The sequence below is a fragment of the Emys orbicularis genome, chromosome 2 (assembly GCF_028017835.1).
Source record: "Emys orbicularis isolate rEmyOrb1 chromosome 2, rEmyOrb1.hap1, whole genome shotgun sequence".
In the NCBI taxonomy this organism is placed as follows: domain Eukaryota; kingdom Metazoa; phylum Chordata; order Testudines; family Emydidae; genus Emys; species Emys orbicularis.
The window spans coordinates 203,404,843-203,429,172 of record NC_088684.1 but is presented as its reverse complement, the minus strand read 5'-3'; the positions used below and the strand labels follow the sequence as shown (position 1 = coordinate 203,429,172).

The 24,330-nt window shown below is 39.8% G+C and overlaps 1 gene segment (V, D, J or C); it reads right to left on the bottom strand.

Annotated features, from left to right (window-relative positions):
- LOC135873776 (immunoglobulin heavy constant gamma 3-like) overlaps positions 1–24,087 on the bottom strand; it is a 41,799-nt gene extending 17,712 nt beyond the window's left edge. Inside the window, 5 exon segments of the C gene segment in view lie at positions 6,169–6,266; positions 9,609–9,720; positions 10,394–10,445; positions 23,604–23,917; positions 24,036–24,087. Of these exon segments, the coding sequence occupies positions 6,169–6,266; positions 9,609–9,720; positions 10,394–10,445; positions 23,604–23,917; positions 24,036–24,078 (619 nt within the window).
- Between the last annotated feature and the right edge of the window lie 243 nt (positions 24,088–24,330).

The following is a 24,330-nucleotide window of genomic DNA, read 5'->3' as shown; positions in this document are numbered from 1 at the left end:
ATGGGTTTGGATCAGATACTTATATATTTTTTCTTTAGTTTGTTATATTTAGTCGGTAATGTCAAAAATCAATAGCTAGAACTGTTTCAAAATGCAGCAAACCAATTTAAACCAATCCTAGACTACTTGAGAATCTTATCATCAATATAATTATCAGTAATAGTAGCTCCTTTTACTTTATAATTAATGATCTACACTGATCACTCTGTTCTTAATGCACATTGTTTTATAAAAAAACAAGTAACTTCCATCATATAATGTGAAATATGATCTTTGGGTCTATCTTTTAATGAGCATGCCAAATATTTTTGCATTCATTTCTGCTATGAAACGTAATGTAAAATGTTGGTGAATTATTTTTCTTATTTTAAAATAAAATAACCAAGTGCTTCTGAAAGTTGCCATATAGATAGCATTGTAGACTAAATCCCTTTCTACACAGGATAGATACAACAGGCAGGGACAGAGGAAGCTTCTTCACACCATGCCACCAAGCCACGTCAATTTTGTCCTGAAAGGACAACCTTTAGAGACGAGAGGGGATAGTTCAGTCTCCACATTCAATTCAATCTTTGGTTTCTGCACAGAGCCTGCCAGTTTTTTTCTAGAATATTGTGTTCAGAAGAATCTAGTTATAACATTTTAATGTAAACTTCTTAATGATGACTAGATGCACTTTAATGGATACAATATGAGAAGCACCATTATTCCTATGTCATGCTCGTTGAAAGCAGTAAGCTTGGTTCTGTTTTCAAATCTTTTTACTCATCTATTCCACTAAGCAAGAATTCTGGTAGGTCATGATCCTGCTCTCACTTACACTGGTGTAAATCTGGAGTAACTCCATTTTAAATGAATGGAGGGAACTCAGTTTCAAAAGAGGAATGATTAGTGTGAGAGCAAAATCAAAACTGCTAACTATATATGACTTTACAAGCAATTTCTGCTTGTTCAATATACTTGTGAATAATGTTGTCCCTGCTAAGAAATACGCTTATACAACATGGGTAAAATTCTGGCCCAAAAGTCATTGCCATTGAGTTCTCTGGAATCAGGATTTCACCTCATGTTCTTAGAACCGAAAAGCTGCGACTCTCATAATTCTGGAGTCAAATTCAGCCCTGGCACAAACCGCCACAATTTCTTTCGATTTTACTTAGAATTGTGCCAGGGTCTGAATTTCTCCATGATTTTAGGGTTATTTTTTTCTTAGGAGGAATTTACTTAGACAATATTTGATATTTCTCTTTGAGAAGATATTTTGTTGCTAAAATATTTCATTGTATTCTACAGTTTTAATACACTAATAAATCAAGTGAGCAATCTTAGGTCTTCATGCTGTAATCAACAATCTGCACATATTACAGACTTGCTTCTCCATTCCTTACACAGTCAAAACAACTGGTAAATCTATGGGAGTTTTGTCTATAGAATATTCACTTAAAGCAACATGCTGACTCTGATCTGATATGCTTAGAATTAATTATGATAGCGTATTCATTTTAGTCGGTAGTATTACAAAAATTTTCCTTTAGTTGAGAGCTATAGGGGTACTGAGGTAAATTTGATTTTGAATTAAGGTTTAAAATAGACTGACCGTTCTTGTTGATTTATATAAATGTGCAGAGAATGATTCTGAAGGGTAAGGACCTGATTTTCCTTTGTCCTGTGTTTCTGCAGTCAGTTATACCAATGCAAACTAGGTGTAACATGCAACTTAATCAAAATGGTAGCATTTCCCATTGACTTTTCGTGAGCGTAAATGGCTTCCAAGAGCAAGGCAAAGAAGTCTCAGACCCCAAGTATATATTGTTAAACACTGTTAAGAACACTTGCAAGTGTCAGTTTGCGGCAATGCCAAGGTACTTCACACAAGACGACAATCTCTAGGGCCAAATTCTTTCACTTACACTGATATAGCAACAGGAATTCAGCTATGAAGTTGCTGACTACTTCAGCGATTGCGCCTTTTGTTTTAATTGAGAAGCATAACGTTACTTATTTCACAGTTTAGTTTTATGCATGTTTATGAATTTTAGTGAAAGAATTTGAGTAATATCAAAGCTAACATAAATTTTTGTCTCTGGACCAAGGACCAGCCTGCTTATGGTGGCACGTCCTCTGAAAAATGTCATTAAACAGCTGATCTTTAGAAATATTCATTAACTTGAAAAAAATCTACTTTACATCTAACAGTAAAAATTACAGGTTTGCTCTGGGACTGAAAAGTTGGTGTTTTCAGGGTCAGATTCTATGAGGGGCTGACAGCCCTTAACTGCCACCCAAGTCTACAGGAATTGTCAGTTTTCAGCACCTCACAGTAAGTGCTAAGTACTTCACAAGATCAAGCTTACAATTGTTGACCTTACCTGTGATAAAAAGATTTTCAATGATCACAATAGGTGTCTTTATCTTTGCATTACTGTAATTACCACATAACTTACCTGTTACAATGAGCTTGGTACCAGAGCCAAATACTTTGAAGCTATAGCCCCTAGAAGTATCACAGTGAGCAAATCCTTTACAAAATACTGTACAGATCTAGTATCATTATATTGATGAACCAGTAGTTGTTGCTTTAAAAAAAATCTGATTTGCTATTTAAATTGCTTTCTGGCTTTGCAATAAAATAGTAAAAAGGGAGAATGCATGTAAAATAATGTGAAAATGGTGGGGGAAATTTTCAGAGGGGTAAAAGACACTTAGACTTCTATCTATCATTCCTGGGCACCTACGTGTCATTGAAAATCTGTCCCTGAAATTAATCTGATTCAATATGGTTTACATAAGATGTTTCTAATAACTTGTGGAAAGGAACAAATTACGTTTTAAATTAGGGTCCACAGGCTGAGGTTATAAAATTAAGCCTGCATGCTGCCATCATTCCATGATAGTGCTCCAAATGATAACAATAGATTGAGGGTAGAATATAGCTCTTAAATTGGGTATATTTATGAGAATTATTTTGGCTAACTTCTGCCATTTGGTGTAATCAGAAATATTCCCCAACAGAAAACATTTGCTCTTCAGAAATATTTGTCTCAGGGACTAAGCACCCAGCAAGGACCATTAGCTGTATCTAGAGGGAAGAATAAGCTTAATTAAAGACACAGAATTCTCTCAATCCCCTTAAATCCAAACATGGCTAAACCATTTTAATAATTTGAAATCATCTTTAAAAATAAATTTGAGAGTCATATTATTGGATCAATTATCATAGTTTTTTTAAAAGGATTACATCTATTATATATACCTAATGTTTATGTAAAAATAAGCAAACCTTTCTTTCTCATTACTGTATGGAAACAAGAAGATTTACTGCATTTTGGCCTTGTTTTGGCCTTAAAGTTAAGCACATGCTTAAATACCTTGCTGAATAGGAATGGACTCATGCTTAAGTGCTTTCCTGAAGTGGAGCCTTTTTAAGAAAAGAAAACACATTAGCATTATTGTTACTATAAATTTACCCTTTAATGCTACCTAAGGGCCAGATCCTCTAAGTGCTGATCATCCGCAATTTTTATTTAAATTAATGAGCATTGAAGAAGCTCAACAACTCATATGATGGGCTGCTAAATATACGGTATTGTATAAAAAAACATAAGTTCTACATTTTACATTTATTGCTAACAATAAGTGGTTCCACTTCTGAATATTTTGCGTAATCGTCTCAGTGTTACACTGCTAAACAAGATCTCCAAACAATTTACATCATTCTCATTGATTGCACAAGTGTAACTGTTTTTTTCTGAATTAGAGAGACTAGGATGGGTGAAAACTTGACCCCATTGAAATCAGTTGAATTTTGCCTTTTACTTCAGTGGAATCAGGATTTTACCTTATATATTTATGATTAGCTTGATTTTGTCCTGGATAACAAGTATAGTAAATGCCCAGAGTAAATGTATGCTTTGAAAACATTTTGAGAAACTTACTTGAAACCACTAGTTTGGTGCCCGAGCCAAAGTACTTTACTACTCCATACTCACATCATTGAAATCCTCTACAAAAACTAATGAATTATCAAGTTATGAATTTCATCAGACTAAAATTCTGAAGTTCATATTTTAAATACAAAGTCCACAATCTGAACAAGACTTGCTATCGGCCACTTAATGGTGTGAGTACTAAACCATGTTTATGCACTTTGTGAATTCCTGTGCCTTTTTGCTACCAAAAATGTTTTTTGCTCCTTCAAATACATCAGTGCATGGCAAATTGAGTGGAGTGAATTACTCCAGTTCCAGCAGTTCCATTAATTTTAGTGGATGAGCAGGATTTAGTCCTCTGATTTCCAATGTGCCTAGATAGGAAGGATGGTCTTGTGGTTAAAGCACGAGAGTGGGACTCAGGGAGATTTGCCTTTTTTCTGGCTCTCCCTCTCTGCCCTTTGTCAAATCAGAACCTCTGTGCTTCACTTTACATTTTAACCTGCTCTTAATGTATAGTTTAGAAAATGACATTTACTAGACAATGTATTGTAAATACTCTTATATACTCAACATTAACTAGCACTTATATTATTGATTGGACTGTTTCTGTAGCTTTAATCCGATAAAGAACATTATACACAAAAGAGAAAAGATACTTTCAGTAAAAAACACATACTCAGAACCTGAAGACTGTAGCACCTCATGCATTTTTACTTCATTACTCAACGTACACTGATATAGCACTAACAATAACAAACTCACACTTGCTAAATTGAAACCTGTGCTGTGAATTTTACACTTGCTGGCATTTGGACTCTTTCAATGGAGTTGCACAAGAGATGAATTTGGCCCAATATTTTAAATGTAAAGCTCTCAATTTCCCTCTTTCCTGATTCTTAACAGCCAGTCAGTAAATATTCCAGACTTTTACACTTGTACTCACTTTACTCATTAGGACCAAAACTCCCCTCATTCAATCCATTCGTGTCCTTGGCAGTTCCACATTCAGTTCAAGAGCAATACACTGCTTATGTGCAAATTCCTTTTTTTATATTCAATTATTCGGTACAATTTTTCTGTCCTTTGTTTTTCTTTTGGTAAATAGAATCAGTCAAGAATAAACATACTTACCGGAAACAACTAGCTTGGTTCCTGTGCCAAAGTACTTGATCCAGCTTGAAGTATCACGTTGACTTTTCGTTTTACAATAAGCTGTGGTACTTTACTTATGCTGCTGTGTCCTTGCTCAAATAACCAGGTACTCTAACCAGTAGCTGGGAAAATACTTCTAATGAAGTATTCCTGATTTCTTGACTGCATGGAGAATTTAACAAATTTCACATTTCTGTGCCACCATAAAGCTGATACATAAATTTTCTTCCCAGTGATTCTATTTGCATGGCCTTGCAACTTTTCTGTTAACGAATGCTCACTCCTTAAAATGGAAACTAGATGACGGCTTCTATTTGATTTTAATATTGGAAATAGACTGTTGGATCAGGCGGTTCTCAAACATTTTCATCATGAGGTGCACATATTAAAAGAGAGATTGTCTCATAGACTACAACCCCTTTCCCATTCCCAATAGCATTGACCACCTCCTCCTCCCATTCGCAATCACATAACATCCCTGTAGCAATTGTTTACATGGAAAAATGATACCTGGAAAGAATTTCATTCTTAGCTGTATTACTGAAATTTAATAGATGGTAATGAGGAGGAACCAGCATTATGTGATCAGCCAGCTCTCTGGCGACATGCACAAAGAGCTCCATTGGCTGCAGCTGGGACCCTGTACCCTAGATACTTATTCTGCTGTATGTTGGGATTGTTGTAGTTTGTGTGTTACCAATTTACTGGTATCTTTTTCATGGCTGCTGGGGAGGGGAAAAATATTTTCCTCTGCATACACAGATGTTTTAAAACAGAACAGAGATAACATCTGAGAAAGCCCACCTCATTTCAGACTAAAGGTGTGGATGACAATCTAGCTATTGGAAGGGAATTAACCAGAGTATTTGATCTCTCTCACAGACGCAGACACCCCCACCCCGCTTCACTCATCTGCAGAATAATTCTGGGAAATAACTGACAGTGGGTAAGAAAAGACATAAAGTGCTCAGTACTTCACAAGATCGAGCTTACAATTGTTGACCTTACCTGTGATTAAAAAGCTTTTCTATGATCACAATAAGCCTCTTTATCTTTGCATTACTGTAATTACCACATAACTTACCTGTTACAATGAGCTTGGTACCGGAGCCAAATACTTTGATGAGAACACCACCACTAGTAGTAGTAAGTATCACAGTGAGCAAATCCTTTGCAAAAAATCTACACAGAGCGGGTATCTTGTTGTTGATGAACAAGTAGTTGTTGCTTTAAAATAAATCTGATTGGCTATATAAATTACTTTCAGACATTACAATAAAATAGTAAATAAGGAGAGTACACGTAAAATAATGTGAAAACTGTGGGGGAGATTTTCAAAGGCACAAAAGGCATTGTGGTGTCTAACTATCATTGAGTTTCAATGGGCATTTGGCACAGAAATGCCATTGATTAAAATCTCCCAATCATATAATGTGGGTTAGATTAAGGGTGTTGAATATTTTGTGGAAAGGAACAAATTATTTTTAAATTGTGATGCACAGGCTGAGGTTATAAAATTAAGCCTGTACACTGCCGTCATTCCATAATGGATCTCCCAATGATAATAGATTGAGGGTAGAATATAGCCTTTAAAATGGGTATATTCATGGGGAAAATTCTGGCTAATTCCTGCCATTTGGTGTAATCTGGAATATTATCAACAGAAAACATTTGCTCTTCAGCAATATTTGTACTACACAGAGATTAGGCACCCAGCAAGGATGATTTAGCAGGATCTAGAGGGAAGAATATGCTTAAAGACACAGAATACTCTGTACCTCCTTAAATCCAAACATGACTAAAACATTTGAACAATTGAAAATATCTTTAAAAATATCTGTCTATCTCTATCGCATACCTGGTCTTTATGTAAAAAATAAGCAAACCTCTTTATTCCCCATTACTGGATGGAATCAAGAAAATGTTACTGCATTTTTGCCTTAAAGTTAAACACATACTCAAATTCGTTGCTGAATAGGAATAGAAACATGCTTAAGTGCCTTACTGAACTGGAGTCTTTATTAGGAAAGAAAACACAATTGCATAAATTTATTGTTACTATAAATGCACTCCTTAATGCTATCTAAGGGCCACATTCTGCAAGTGCTGAGCATCCTCAACTCCCATTTAAATTAATGCGCATTGAAGTAGCTCAACACCTCATAGGACTGGGTGCTAAATATACTATATTGTATAAAGAACATAAATTCTAAATTTCACATTTACTGCTAACAATAGGCTTAGTTCCACTTCTGAATAGTTTTGCATAATCATCTCACAGTCTTACAATGCTAAACAAGATCTCCAAACTCTTTACATTGTTCTCAGTGAAGTGTTACTGGTTCTTTCTGATTTAGAGAGACTACTATGGGTGAAATCCTGACCCCAATGAAGTCAATTGGAGTTTTGCCTTTGACTTCAGCGGAATCAGGATTTCACCCAGTATATTTATGAATAGTTTGATTTTGTCCCGGATAACAAGCATAGTAAATGGCCAGAGTAAATGTATGCTTTGAAAACATTTAGAGAAACTTACTTGAAACCACCAGTTTGGTGCCGGAGCCAAAGTACTTTATTCCATACTCACATCATTGAAATCCTCTACAAAAACTAATGAATCATCAAGGTATGAATTTCACTGAATTCAAATTCTGAAGTTCTTATTTTAAATACAAAGTCCACAATATAAACAAGACTTGCTATAGGCCAGAATGTTATGTGAGTATTAAACTGAGTTTATGCACTTTGTGAATTCCTGTGCCTTTTTCTACCAAAAATGTTTTCTGCTCCTTCACATACATCAGTGCATGGCAAATTGATTGGGGTGAATTTCTGGTCACCACGCACTTCTATTAATTTCAGTGGATGAGCAGGATTTAGTCCAATGGTCTCCAATGTGCCTGGATAGGAAGGATGTTCTTGTGGTTAAAGCACTGGAGTGGAACTGAGGAGATTTGGCTCCCTGTGTGATCTTGGGCAAGTCACAACCTCTGTGCTTCACTTTACATTTTAACATGCTCTTAATGTATTGTTTAGAAAATATAAGACATTTCTTGGCAATGTATTATAAATATTTTTATATGTACTCAACATTGTTAACTCACTCTTATATTATTGATTGGACTGTTTCTGTGGCTTAAATACTATAAAAGAATATTATACATAACAGGGAAAAATTACGTTCATAAAACCAAGTATTGAGAGCCTGAACACTGTTTCATCTCAGACAATTTTCCTTCATTAGTCATCAAACACTGATATAGCCCTAACAATAACAAACTTTTAAATAATCTCACACCTGCTAAACTGAAACCTGTGTTGTGAATTTTACACTTGCTGGCATTTGGACTCTTTCAGTGGAGTTGCACGAGAGATGAACTTGGCCCAATATTTTAAATGTAAAGCTCTCCATTTCCCTCCTTCCTGATTCTTAACACCTATTCAGTAAATATTCCAGACTTTTACACTTGTACTCACTTTACTCATTAGGACCCAATACTCCCCTCAGTCAATCCAGTGGTGTCCTTGGGAGTTCCAATTCAGTTCAAGAGCAATACACGGCTTATATGCAAATTCCTTGTCTTATATTCATTTATTCAGTACAATTTTTTTTGTCCTTTGATTCTATTCACCAAAAGAAAAACAATCAAGAATAAAAATACTTACCGGAAACTACTAGTTTGGTTCCTGTGCCAAAGTACTTGATCCCGCTTGAAGTATCACGTTGACTTTTCGTTTTACAATAAGCTGTGGTACTTTACTTATGCTGCTGTGTCCTTGCTCAAATAACCAGGCACTCTAACCAGTAGCTGGGAAAAAACTTCTAATGAAGTATTCCTAGTTTCTTGACTGCTTGGAGAATTTAAGTAATTTCACATTTTTGTGACATCATAAAGCTGATACATAAATTCTCTTCACAGTGATTCTATTTGCATGTTCTAGCAAATGAATCCTCATTCCTTAAATGAATCCTCACTCCTTAAAATGGAAATTAGATGACAGCTTCTATTTGATAATGGTTTAAATAAAGCCTTGGATCAGGCGGTTCTCAAACATTTTCATTGTATGGTCCATATATTAAAAAAGAGATTGTGTCATACAGTATCCCATTCACAATAACATTGACCAACTCCTCTAATCACATCACATTCCTGTGGCAACTGTAGCAATTGCTTACATGGAAGAATAATACCTGGAAAGAATTTCATTCTTAGCTGTGTTACTGAAATTTCATAGATGGTAATGAGGAGGAACCAGCATTATGTGATCTGCCAGCTCTTTACAGACCAGCACAAAGAGCTCCATGAACTGCTGCTGGGAATCTATGTCCTAGATACATATTTTGCTACCCAACTGTATGTTGTTTAGATTCTGTATTACTAATTTACTGCTATCTTTTTTATATGGCTTCTGGGGAGGGGGAAAATATTTTTCTCTGCATACACAGTCGCTTTAAAACTGATCAGAGATAACATCTGAGGAAACCCACCTGGAAGATGATTTAGCAAGTGTAAGGAAACTAACGAGAATATTTGTTCTCTCTCTCTCTCTCTCTCTCTCTCTCTGTGTCTCTGTCTCACAGACACCCACACCCGGAATCCCATTCCCCTGAAGAATAATTCTGGGAAATCACTGACTGTGTATGAAAAATTGAAAAGGAACATATAAAGAGAGGCTCCTCAAAAATGTACAGGTGGTTGTGTTAAAGGGGTTGTCTACCCAAGACTTTTTTGGGATATCTCCCAGCATTGCAATAGTGCTGGTGAATCTCCAGAGGTGAGCACTGGGAGAACTGGTGTAGAGAGAAAAATGGTGTTATCTGGCATTTTATCACCATGTCTTCTAGACGCTCTGAGCAGGGTTAAGTTACACCATCATAAAAATGCCAGCACTAGCAGCGCTGCTGTGCTCTCATTTGTGGGGTTGTACTGATATTAGCACAACAGGGTGTTAAGTCCATTGTTGCTCCAGCATTTTATTTAATGCTGGATTTCTTACCTGGTCCTAACAGTGTATTTGAAATCTGTTTGCAAATGTCACCTTTAAAGGATGAGATGGTAAATTATTCTTAATACCCCTTAAATTCTTGGTATTTCTGCTAAAAGTGCCAGCGACAGTGCCTATCATGATGACTTTTTTTAAGGCGGACACCTGTCCTTTGAAGATTCTTCAATTACAACTGCACATCACTTTCTGCCATAAATTTGGATTATGTCCTTTAGGGCCAATGGGGTTTGTGATAAAAAGCTTTTCTATGATCACAATAAGCATCTTTATCTTTGCATTACTGTAATTACCACATAACTTACCTGTTACAAAGAGCTTGGTGCCTGAGCCAAATACTTTGAAGTAATAGTCCCTAGAAGTATCACAGTGAGCAAATCCTTTGCAAAATACTGTACAGATCTAGTATCATTATATTGATGAACCAGTAGTTGTTGCTTAAAAAAATCTGATTTGCTATTTAAATTTCTTTGTGGCCTTGCAATGAAATAGTAAATAAGGAGAGTGCATGTAAAATAATGTGAGAATGGTGGGGAAGATTTTCAAAGTGGCAAAAGACACTTAGACATCTAACTATCATTCCTGGGCACCTACGCTGTTCAGAAATATTTGTTTGTCTCACGGACTAGGCACCCAGCAAGGACCATTTAGCTGTTTCTAGAGGGATGAATAAGCTTAATTAAAGACACAGAATTCTCTCAATCTCCTTAAATCCAAACATGGCTAAAACATTTTAATAATTGGAAATCATCTTTAAAAATAAAATGGAGAATCATATTATTGGATCAATTATCATAGTTTATTAAAAGGATTACCTCAATTATATATACCTTATCTTTATGTAAAAAATAAGCAAACCTTTCTTTCTCATTACTGTATGGAAACAAGAAGATTTAATGCATTTTGGTCTTGCTTTGGCCTTAAAGTTAAGCACATACTTAAATACCTTGCTGAATAGGAATGGACAGATGCTTAAGTGCCTTGCTGAAGTGGAGCCTTTTTTAGATAAGAAAAGACATTTACATTATTTGTTACCATAAATATACCCTTTAATGCTACCTAAGGGCCAGATCCTCCAAGTGCTGATCATCCTCAATTCTTATTTAAATTAATGAGCATTGAAGAAGCTCAACAACTCATATGACCCGGTGCTAAATGTACGGTATTGTATAAAAAACCATAAGTTCTACATTTCACATTTACTGCTAACAATAAGTGGTTCCATTTTTTGCATAATCATCTCAGTGTTACACTGTTAAACAAGATCTCCAAACAATTTACATCATTTTCATTGATTACACAAGTGTAACTGGTTCTTTCTGAATTAGAGAGACTAGGATGGGTGAAATCCTGACCCCATTGAAGTAAATTGGAGTTTTGCCTTTTACTTCAGTGGAATCAGGATTTTACCATATATATTTATGATTAGCTTGCTTTTTGTCCTGGATAACAAGGACAGCAAATACCCAGAGTAAATGTATGCTTTGAAAACATCTTGAGAAACTTACTTGAAACCACCAGTTTGGTGTCTGAGCCAAAGCACTTCACTATTCCATACTCACATCAATGAAATCCTCTACAAAGACTAATAAATTATCAAGTTATGAATTTTATCAGAATAAAATTCTGAAGTTCATATTTTAAATACAAAGTTCACAATCTGAACAAGACTTGCTATCGGCCACTTAATTTTGTGAGTATTAAACTGAGTTTATGCACTTTGTGAATTCCTGTTCCTTTTTGCCACCAAAAATGTTTTTTGCTCCTTCACATACATCGGTGCATGGCAAATTGAGTGGAGTGAATTGCTGGTAAGCAAGCAATTCCATTAATTTTAGTGGATGAGCAAGATTTAGTCCTACATTCTCAAATGTGGATGGGAAGGATGGTCTTGTGGTGTAAGCACCGGAGTGGGACTTGGGAGATTTGTCTTTGTTTCTGGCTTTCCACGTGTGACCTTGGGCAAATCACAACCTCTGTGCTTCACTTTACGTTTTAACGTGCTCTTAATGTATAGTTTAGAAAATGACATTTCCTACACAATGTATTATGAATACTGTTATGTACTCAACATTAACTAGCACTTATATTATTGATTGGACTGTTTCTGTAGCTTTAATCCGATAAAGAACAAAAGGGAAAAGATACTCTAAGTAAAAACACTTACTGAGAACCTGAAGACTGTTGCACCTCAGGCAATTTTCCTTCATTAATCAACGTACACTGATATAGCACTAACAATAACAAACTCACACTTGCTAAATTGAAACCTGTGCTGTGAATTTTACACTTGCTGGCATTTGGACTCTTTCAATGGAGTTGCACAAGAGATGAATTTGGCCCAATATTTTAAATGTAAAGCTCTCAATTTCCCTCTTTCCTGATTCTTAACAGCCAGTCAGTAAATATTCCAGCCTTTTACACTTGTACTCACTTTACTCATTAGGACCAAAACTCCCCTCATTCAATCGATTGGTGTCCTTGGCAGTTCCACATTCAGATCAAGAGCAATACACGGCTTATGTGCAAATTCCTTTTTTTTATTCAATTCGGTACAATTTTTTTGTCCTTTGTTTTTCTCTTAGTAAATAGAATCAAGAATAAAAATACTTACCGGAAACTACTAGCTTGATTCCTGTGCCAAAGTACTTGATCAAGCTTGAAGTATCACGTTGACTTTTCATTTTACAATAAGCTGTGGTACTTTACTTATGCTGCTGTGTCCTTGCTCAAATAACCAGGCACTCTAACCAGTAGCTGGGGAAATACTTCTAATGAAGTATTTCTGGTTTCTTGACTGCTTGGATAATTTATCAAATTTCACATTTTTGTGCCCTCATAAAGCGATACATAAATTCTCTTCACTGCAATTCTGATTAGGGGGAGGGAAAGCTCAGTGGTATGAGCATTGGCTTGCTAAACTAAGGGTTATAAGTTCAATCCTTGAGGGGGCCATTTAGAGATCTGGGGCAAAAATCAGTACTTGGTCCTGTTAGTAAAGGCAGGGGGCTGGACTCAATGACCTTTCAGGGTCCCTTCCAGCTCTATGAGAGAGATATATATTTGCATGTCCTTGCAAATGAATCCTCATTCCTTAAAATGGAAATTAGATGACAGCTGCTATTTGATAATGGTTTAAATAGAGCCTTGGATCAGGCAGTTCTCAAACATTTTCATTGTGTGGTCCATATATTAAAAAAGAGACTGTGTCATAGACTACAGTATCCCATTTACAATAACATTGACCACCTCCTCACTCAGTAATCACATCACGTTCCTATGGTAACTGTAGCGATTGCTTACATGGAAAAATAATTCCTGGAAAGTATTTTATTCTTAGCTGTATTACTGAAATTTAATAGATGGTAATGAGGAGGAACCAGCATTATGTGATCAGCCAGCTCTCTACAGATCAGCACAAAGAGCTCCATGAACTGCTGCTGGGAATCTATATCCTAGATACATATTTTGCTACCCAACTGTATGTTGTTTAGATTCTGTATTACCAAATTACTGCTATCTTTTTATATGGCTGCTGGGGAGGGGGAAAAATATTTTTCTCTGTATACACAGTTGCTTTAAAACAGAACAGAAATAACATCTGAGGAAACCCACCTGGAAGATGATTTAGCAAGTGTAAGGAAACTAATGAGGATATTTGTTCTCTCTCTCTCTCTGTGTCACAGACATCCACACCCAGAACCCCATTCCCCTGAAGAATAATTCTGGGAAATCACTGACTGTGTATGAAAAATTGAAAAGGAACATATAAAGAGAGGCTCCTCAAAAATGTACAGGTGGTTGTGTTAAAGGGGTTGTCTACCCAAGACTTTTTTGGGATTTCTCCCAGCATTGCAATAGTGCTGGTGAATCTTCATAGGTGAGCACTGGGAGAACTGGTATAGTGAGAACAATGGTGCTCACTGGCATTTTATCACCAAGTCCCCTAGACCTGTTCTGAGCAGGGTTAAGTGACACCATCATAAAAATGCCAGCGCTAGCAGTGCTGCTGTGCTCTTATTGGCGGGGTTATACTGATATTAGCACAACAGTGGGAGGTTTCACAAAATAAGTCCATTGTTGCCCCTCTTCTAAGCAAATTAGGGTGACCAGATGTCCCGATTTTATAGGGACAGTCCTAATTTTTGGGTCTTTTTCTTGTATAGGTTCCTATTACCCCCCACCCCTTGTCCCGATTTTTCACATTTACTGTCTGGTCACCCTAAAGCAAATATACCAACTCACAATTGTACATTATAGTTGTTATAATATGATTGGTCTTGCCGATATGGAGAAAGCAAAACAGAGTTTAGCCATGTTGTATTCATCACACATAATAACTTGCACTCTTGCAGCACTTTCCATCCAAGAATTTCAATGTACTTTAATATCTTAAGCTTCAATGCCTGTGTGAGGTAGGTATTATTCACAGCAGGAGAAACTGAAACCCAGGGAGGTTGAGTGACTTGGTCACACAAGAAATGTGTGAAAGAGAGCCAGGCTTCAAATCCAGATCTCCTGAGGCCTTATCCTGTACTTTAACTATAAGACCATCTTTCTTCACCCACAATGCAGACACGCACCTTCCTAAGACTGAAAGAGCAACTGAGATCAGAAAGAATGGATGATCCAGTCTCTCAAGAAGAATTTGTTCTCTAAGAAGAATTAAGTTCCCCAAATCTGATGAAGACTCTCTAGACTATGTTGCTGATCTCAATAAGTGACAAAATATTATATGATCATGTAAGTAAAGACTCTATCATAATATCAGGAAGAGGCAAACATATATTTCATATAACCAGCATGTTGGCTTCTGCAACCTAGTTTTACTTTCATGTCCCTTCCTATTTTGGGGTGAATATTGTTTTCAAGGCTGAATCCCCACTCTGTCACTCCGAGTGCAGAAAGTGGGGGCCCACGAGGATTATAAAAATTAATACTTGCCACTCCAGGCTTGTATTAAATACCCAAGGTTACAGCTTTTCTCTGACTCTGGCTTGCTAAATACTGCCACCACCCAATTGCAAAACAAACAAACAAAAAACTTGGACCCAGAAAGGAGCACTTGGGAATTCCTCCCTGTGAGGTACTCTCAAGCCCTTTCACCCCCTCTCCAGGGAAGAGCTGAGAAAGAAAACAAAGGAAATTAGCAGTGGCCACCAGTTAAGCAAACAGCATATGCACAAACCTCTTAGAACACAAAATTCCAAATCCTTCTTTAAAAACGTAAATTTTATTAAAACAAAAAGAAAGAAAATGTTGCTAGATTTTAAAAGAGTGATTCCAAAAATTAAGCACCCAAAATAGCTTTCTTGGGGGTTCAGCTTAAGGAAACAAAGGTTACAAGGAAACAAAAGCATCTGGGGTTAGCACAGAGGAGATCCACAAGCAAAAATGAAAAATAAAGCTGATTGTGTTTAACTAAACATTTCCTATCCAAATAATTTTTTCTAGATATGGAAGATGAATTTTCATACCTAGTTCAAGCCTTACACCGCATTGCTGCTCCATGTCTGCAGCCCAGAGAACAACAGACAAAGGGAAAGTTTCTTTCCCATATTTAAAATTTCTAGCATTCCCATTGGCTCTTTTGGTCAGGTGCCCACTCCTTTTCTTTCACCTGTGGGCTTCTTAACCCTTTACAGGTAAAACAAGCAGAAAACACACACCAAGAGGGATTTTACAGCTAATTGGCTGTCTGGGTGTTCATAAATGGGGGCTACCCCGCCCCCCTTCATTTATCACAATTGTCAAGTCTGGGGGCAGGTCTACACTACTTCTTAAGTCGATCGGGGTGTGAAAAAGCCACCCTCCTGAGCGACGCAAGTTACAGCAACCTATGGCAGCAGGAGGCGCTCTACCACTGACATCGCTTTTGCCTCTTGTAGAGGTGGAGTAATTATACCAATAGAAGAGCTCTCTCCCGTCGGCATAGAGCGTCTTCACAAATATGACATTGTCATAACTATAAAGGGAAGGGTAACAGCCCTCCTGTGTACAGTACTATAAAATCCCTCCTGGCCAGAGACTCCAAAATCCTTTTACCTGTAAAGGGTTAAGAAGCTCGGGTAACCTGGCTGACACCTGACCCAAAGGACCAATAAGGGGACAAAATACTTTCAAATCTTGGGGGGGGGGGGAAGGCTTTTGTTTGTGCTCTTTGTTTTGGGGGTTGTTCGCTCTTGGGACTGAGAGGGACCAGACATCAATCCAGGTTCTCCACATCTTTCTGAACAAGTCTCTCATATTTCAAACTTGTAAGTAAACAGCCAGGCAAGGCGTGTTAGTTTTACTTTGTTTTCTCAACTTGTAAATGTACCTTTTACTAGAGTGTTTATCTCTGTTTGCTGTACTTTGAACCTGAGGCTAGAGGGGGGTCCTCTGAGCTCTTTAAGTTTGATTACCCTGTAAAGTTATTTTCCATCCTGATTTTACAGAGATAATTTTTACCTTTTTCTTTAATTAAAAGCCTTCTTTTTAAGAACCTGATTGATCTTTCCTGTTTTTTAGATCCAAGGGGGTTGGATCTGTATTCACCAGGAGTTGGTGGAAGGAAGGAGGGGGGATGGTTAATTTCTCCTTGTTTTAAGATCCAAGGGGTTTGGATCTGTATTCACCAGGGAATTGGTGAAGGTCTCTCAAGGCTACCCAGGGAAGGGAATTAGCTTTGGGATGGTGGCAGTGGACCAGATCTAAGCTGGTAGTTAAGCTTAGAAGTTTTCATGCAGGCCCCCACATTTGTACCCTAAAGTTCAAAGTGGGGAAGCAGCCTTGACATGGTGGCAGAGCGGTGGGAATCATTTTAAACCCAAAAGCCAGTAAGATTTTTTTTTTCCTTCTAGCTGCTTGGAAAGCAGAGCTGAAGGTAGATGCATATCTTATCTCTCCTTGCCTGAAGGCAGAGGTGTTAAGTTTTTTTAACAAGGGTCTTTGTTAAGAGAAGGGTTCAATCAATGAGCAAACAACTGGTAAAAGGAATTTACAAGCTGAATTGTTTTTTTTCTTTCTACCTCCTCGGAAATAGCTAGTTAGAAAGTCTCTGTTACCTCAGCAGCAGCCTGAGCTGAGTGCATCCCCGTTTCAGTCAACTGCAGAGGGGTGTGACCCAGCACAAGAAAACAGGAAAATGACTACCAAAGAAGAAAAAGCCAAAGAGGAGGCCCACAAGAGAGCTATGGAGCTGAAAGAAAAAGAGATGGAGCTGAGAGAAAGAGAAGAGAAAGCCAAAGAGGAGGCCCACAAGAGAGCTATGGAGCAGAGAGAAAAAGAAGAAAAAGCCAAAGAGGAGGCCCACAAGAGAGCTATGGAGCTGAAAGAAAAAGTGATGGAGCTGAGAGAAAAAGAGATGAAGCATGAACTGGAATTAGCACGGGCTAGGCCGGATACAACAGCCAATCCTAACAACCCCTCTCCAGGTACCACTTCCCATCCCAGAAAATTCCCCACCTACAAGGCAGGCGATGATACTGAGGCCTTCTTAGAAAATTTTGAAAGGGCCTGCCTTGGATACAGCATCATTACAGACCAGTACATGGTAGAGCTGAGGCCGCAGCTCAGTGGACCCTTATCAGAGGTGGCGGCTGAAATGCCTAAGGAACACATGAACAGTTATGAACTTTTTAAAAACAAGGCCAGACTCAGAATGGGGCTAACACCCGAGCATGCCCGTCGGCGGTTCAGAGCACTAAGGTGGAAACCAGACGTGTCATTTACCCGGCATGCCTACCACATTGACAAAAATTGTGATGCCTGGGTATCAGGAGCAAATGTTAAATCTCTGGAAGATCTGGTTTCCCTAGTAAAAATGGAGCAGTTTTTAGAGGGTGTTCCTGAGGAAATAGAAAGGTACATCCTAGATAGGAAGCCCAAAACTGTAACCGAGGCGGGGGAGATTGGAGCCAAATGGGTGGAGGTGGCAGAAAAGAAAAAAACTAGTAGCAGTTGGAGCGAATATCAGAAGGGGCAAGCCAAAACAAAACCTTACCACCGGGGACAACCCAAGGCCCCACCCACATCCCAAGGGAAACCCCAGACGCCTTCTCACCCCACCACACCAGTCTCCACCAACCAACATCACCCCGGTGATACCTTAGCAGGGCGATGTTTTAAATGTAATGAACTGGGACATATAAAGGCTCACTGCCCCAAGAACCCCAACCGATTACAGTTCATTACACCACAATCACACCAAAGATCCCTGGATCCAGATGCCTCTCTCATACCCTCGGAGCGAAGGGAAACCTTGAGAGTGGACGGAAAGAAGGTTATCGCTTGGAGGGACACTGGGGCACAAGTGTCAACTATCCACCAATCCCTAGTGGACCCCAAATTCATCAACCTGGAGGCTCCAGTGACAATTCAACCCTTCGTGTCACAGTCTGTAACCATGCCTACAGCCAAGTTGCATGTCCAGTACAACGGCTGGTCAGGAATGTGGACTTTTGCAGTCTATGACAATTATCCCATCCCCATGCTGCTGGGGGAAGACTTGGCCAACCATGTGAAGCTAGCCAAGAGGGTGGGAATAGTCACCCGCAGCCAGGCTAAGCAAGCTTTCACCCCCATCCCTGTTCCTGAGCCGTCCACCAGGGCCCCATCTGTGTTACCAGAGACCCAAACAAAGGTGGTGGAACCGGATCCCCTGCCAACGACTGCAACAGCCGTAGTGGATCCAATCCCAGAGACCCAGCCAAAGAAAGTCCCAGAACCGGAACTGGCAACGCAACCAGCACCAGAACCGTTGCCAGCACTGAGTCCAGCGCTTGCAAATCCGTCTACAACTCCAATGCCAGAGGGCACCAGCGAGCCTGAACTGGCGGAAGCAGCAGATAACCCTACCCAAGAGGCTCAGCCAGAGCCTGAAATACCACATAGTGCACCAGCGGACAGCGGTTCACAGTCAATGGAAACAGCCCCAGCACCTGCATCGCTTCCAGAGGGACCAAGCCCCAGTCCACAGTCCAAGGAGGAACTGATGTCTCCAGCATCAAGGGAACAGTTCCAGGCCGAGCAGGAAGCAGATGACAGCCTTCAGAAAGCTTGGGCGGCGGCACGGAGCACCTCACTGCCTCTCAGCTCTTCTAACCGATCCCGGTTTGTTGTAGAACAAGGACTTTTATACAAGGAGACACTTTCTGGTGGGCACCAGGAAGACTGGCATCCTCAAAGACAGTTGTTAGTTCCCACTAAGTATCGGGTAAAGCTCTTGAGCTTAGCCCATGATCATCCCAGTGGCCATTCTGGGGTGAACAGAACCAAAGACCGGTTGGGGAAGTCCTTCCACTGGGAGGGAATGGGCAAGGACGTTGCTAATTATGTCCGGTCTTGTGAGGTGTGCCAACGAGTGGGAAAGCCCCAAGACCAGGTTAAAGCCCCTCTCCAGCCACTACCAATAATTGAGGTCCCATTTCAGCGAGTAGCTGTGGATATTCTGGGTCCTTTCCCAAAGAAGACACCCAGAGGAAAGCAGTACATACTGACTTTCATGGATTTTGCTACCCGATGGCCGGAAGCAGTACCCTTAAGCAACACCAGGGCTAAAAGTGTGTGCCAGGCATTAGCAGACATTTTTGCCAGGGTAGGGTGGCCCTCCGACATCCTTACAGATTTGGGAACTAATTTCCTGGCAGGGACCATGAAAACCCTGTGGGAAGCTCATGGGGTGAATCACTTGGTTGCCACCCCTTATCACCATCAAACCAATGGCCTGGTGGAGAGGTTTAATGGAACTTTGGGGGCCATGATACGTAAATTCGTAAATGAACACTCCAATGATTGGGACCTAGTGTTGCAGCAGTTGCTTTTTGCCTACAGGGCTGTACCACATCCCAGTTTAGGGTTTTCACCATTTGAACTTGTGTATGGCCACGAGGTTAAGGGGCCATTACAGTTGGTGAAGCAGCAATGGGAGGGGTTTACGCCTTCTCCAGGAACTAACATTCTAGACTTTGTAAGCAACCTACAAAGCACCCTCCGACACTCTTTAGCCCTTGCTAAAGAAAACCTAAAGGATGCTCAGGAAGAGCAAAAGGCCTGGTATGATAAACATTCCAGAGAACGGTCCTTCAAAGTAGGAGACCAAGTCATGGTCTTAAAGGCGCTCCAGGCCCATAAAATGGAAGCGTCGTGGGAAGGACCATTCACGGTCCAGGAGCGCCTAGGAGCTGTTAACTATCTCATAGCCTCCCCCACCTCCAACATAAAGCCTAAGGTATACCATGTTAATTCTCTTAAGCCCTTTTGTTCCAGAGAATTAAATGTTTGCCAGTTTACAGCCCAGGAAACAGATGACGTGGAGTGGCCTGAAGGTGTCTACTACGAAGGAAAAAGTGATGGTGGCATGGAAGAGGTGAACCTCTCCGTGACCCTTGGATGTCTGCAGCGACAGCAGATCAAGGAGCTGTGCACAAGCTTTGCACCAATTTTCTCAGCCACTCCAGGACGGACCGAACGGGCATACCACTCCATTGACACAGGTAATGCTCACCCAATTAGAACCCCACCCTACCGGGAGTCACCTCATGCCCAAACTGCTATACAAAGGGAGATCCAGGACATGCTACAGATGGGTATAATCCGCCCCTCTAACAGTGCATGGGCATCTCCAGTGGTTCTAGTTCCCAAACCGGATGGGGAAATACGCTTTTGCGTGGACTACCGTAAGCTAAATGCTGTAACTCGTCCTGACAACTATCCAATGCCACACACAGATGAGCTATTGGAGAAATTGGGACATGCCCAATTCATCTCTACTTTAGACTTAACCAAAGGGTACTGGCAAGTACCACTAGATGAACCCGCTAAGGAAAGGTCCGCCTTCGTCACCCAGGCAGGGGTGTATGAATTCAATGTACTCCCTTTCGGGTTGCGAAATGCACCCGCCACCTTCCAAAGACTTGTAGATGGTCTCCTAGTGGGATTGGGAGAATCTGCAGTTGTCTACCTCGATGATGTGGCCATTTTTTCTGATTCATGGACAGAACACCTGGAGCACCTGGAAAAAGTCTTCGAGCGCATCCGGCAGGCAGGACTAACTGTTAAGGCTAAAAAGTATCAAATAGGCCAAAACAGAGTGACGTACCTGGGGCACCAGGTGGGTCAAGGAACTATAAATCCCCTACAGGCCAAAGTGGATGCTATCCAAAGGTGGCCGGTTCCAAAGTCAAAGAAACAGGTCCAATCCTTCTTAGGCTTGGCCGAATATTATAGGCGATTTGTACCACACTACAGCCAAATCGCCGCCCCGCTGACAGACCTAACCAGAAAGAAACAGCCAAATGCAGTTCAGTGGACTGATGAGTGTCAAAAGGCCTTTCACCAGCTTAAGGCGACGCTCATGTCTGACCCTGTGCTAAGGGCCCCAGACTTTGACAAACCGTTCCTAGTAACCACAGATGCGTCCGAGCGGGGCGTGGGAGCAGTTTTAATGCAGGAAGGACCTGGTCAAGAATTCCATCCTGTCGTGTTTATCAGCAAGAAACTGTCTGAGAGGGAAAGCCACTGGTCAATCAGCAAAAAGGAATGCTACGCCATTGTGTACGCGCTGGAAAAGCTACACCCATATGTTTGGGGATGGCGTTTACAACTACAAACAGACCATGCTGCGCTACAGTGGCTTCATACCGCCAAGGGAAATAACAAAAAACTTCTTCGGTGGAGTTTAGCTCTCCAAGATTTTGATTTTGAAATACAACACATTTCGGGAGCTTCTAACAAAGTGGCTGATGCACTCTCCTGGGAAAGTTTTCCAGAATCAGCTGGTTAAAAATTGTTCTTGGAATGTGGAACATATTGTTAGTTTTTATATAATCAGTAGTATGTCTAAAGGTGTATGTGTCTTATTAACTCTGTTTTCTCCTAGAGCTCCAGGAAGAAATCACAGCCAGTGTGGAACCGGCTGTCCAACACTATCTGTGATTTGGGGGGCGTGTCATAACTATAAAGGGAAGGGTAACAGCTCTCCTGTGTACAGTACTATAAAATCCCTCCTAGCCAGAGACTCCAAAATCCTTTTACCTGTAAAGGGTTAAGAAGCTCGGGTAACCTGGCTGACACCTGACCCAAAGGACCAATAAGGGGACAAGATACTTTCAAATCTTGGGGGGAGGGGGAAGGCTTTTGTTTGTGCTCTTTGTTTTGGGGGTTGTTCGCTCTTGGGACTGAGAGGGACCAGACATCAATCCAGGTTCTCCACATCTTTCTGAACAAGTCTCTCATATTTCAAACTTGTAAGTAAACAGCCAGGCAAGGCGTGTTAGTTTTACTTTGTTTTCTCAACTTGTAAATGTACCTTTTACTAGAGTGTTTATCTCTGTTTGCTGTACTTTGAACCTGAGGCTAGAGGGGGGTCCTCTGAGCTCTTTAAGTTTGATTACCCTGTAAAGTTATTTTCCATCCTGATTTTACAGAGATAATTTTTACCTTTTTCTTTAATTAAAAGCCTTCTTTTTAAGAACCTGATTGATCTTTCCTGTTTTTTAGATCCAAGGGGGTTGGATCTGTATTCACCAGGAGTTGGTGGAAGGAAGGAGGGGGGATGGTTAATTTCTCCTTGTTTTAAGATCCAAGGGGTTTGGATCTGTATTCACCAGGGAATTGGTGAAGGTCTCTCAAGGCTACCCAGGGAAGGGAATTAGCTTTGGGATGGTGGCAGCGGACTAGATCTAAGCTGGTAGTTAAGCTTAGAAGTTTTCATGCAGGCCCCCACATTTGTACCCTAAAGTTCAAAGTGGGGAAGCAGCCTTGACAGCCATTCTACCACCCAATACTCATTTGCACAAACAGTTATACGTATGCAACATTTTGCTGCCATAGGTGCCTGTCTGCTCTTCAGAGATGGTCGACTTAAAGTTAAGCATGTGTCTAAGTGCCTGAAAAATCCCCTCCAAAATTTGTTTTGGCTGAACTCAAAATAAAACCTATTTTGATTTTTCTCACCAACGTGAAAAACTGAAATATTTTCATTTCAGATTGAATTAAACATTTTGTTCTCGCCAAAGCATTTTCTGTTTGTTTGTGTTTCATTATGTTTTATATTTGTGATGGTTGTACCTTTTTGGTGTTCTTTTAAATAAATATGACTAAATTTCAAAACAAAATGTTTCAAAATGAAAAGTCAAAATGTTTCATTTTGAAAATGTTGAAATGAAATTTCAACTTTAAAAAAAACATTTTTTTTCAGCTAAACTAGTTGTAAATTCAACTCAAATTTGAAAATAGTTTCCGTCAAACTGAAATTGCATTTTTTGGGGAGAATAAACTATATGTCAAAACAACTTGGACCTGCTCTAAAAGGTGTTGTGGCGATTTGTAACAAAATGTAGTTCAAAACTGCAGTTCTGTGATGCTGTTCTTCCTGTCAGATTGCAGAAACCAGTCAGGAGTTTCTGCTGTTCGTTCCAAGTTGAGAGGAAGGATAAGGGATGTGTCTGGTTACATACACTTGAAAGACTGTGGCTCAGAATGCGGAGTGGGTTTTTGTATGGGTTGTCTATGGCTTTCTAGTACTGTGCGATCCCAGGCGGCACAATAATAGGCACCAGCATCCTTTAGGGTTAGTTGATGTACTCTGAGATTAGAGGTGGATGTAGAAGCGAAATTCTGAGCTTCAAACTTTTTATTATCAAAGCCTTCATCCATAATAGCTGATCCTGATTGAATATACAGAATCCTTTCTGGAGCTGCCCCAGGGCTCTGTCGATACCAGTGTATATAATTATTGTTAAAATTAAAACCTGAACCAGAAACTGTACACTGCATAGATGCACTTTTAGTTACCGCTCTGGTGACAGACAATGGAGTTTGTATCAGAGTTATTTGCGTATATCCACCTAGAAAGAAAAAAGGAGAAATGATACTATAAACCTGAAGCCGAAGGAATTTGGAACGTGTCTTGTTGCTGAAGGAATGGGTACACGTGGAAAAGGACAGAATGGTAAAATTACTTACAGGACCATGTTGAAGTCACAATAAGAAACTGCAGCAGTAACATTCTCACTGGTTGGGTTGAATTTGAAATAGAGCCTCAGACAGAAAGACAGGGAGCGAGGTGCAGCTGGGGAGAGGAAATGGGTTGTTTAAGCAGTATCCAATGATAGGTCTCCTGCCTGCAGATGTGTGGGGTAAGTTTTCAGAAGAGACAAACTATGTATATTGTCAGGAGGTCAGAAGCTAAAATCCCAGGAGAGGGGAGGGGGCTGAAGTCTCATCTGTTTTCATAAACAAATTGGAGGGGTAAAAATAT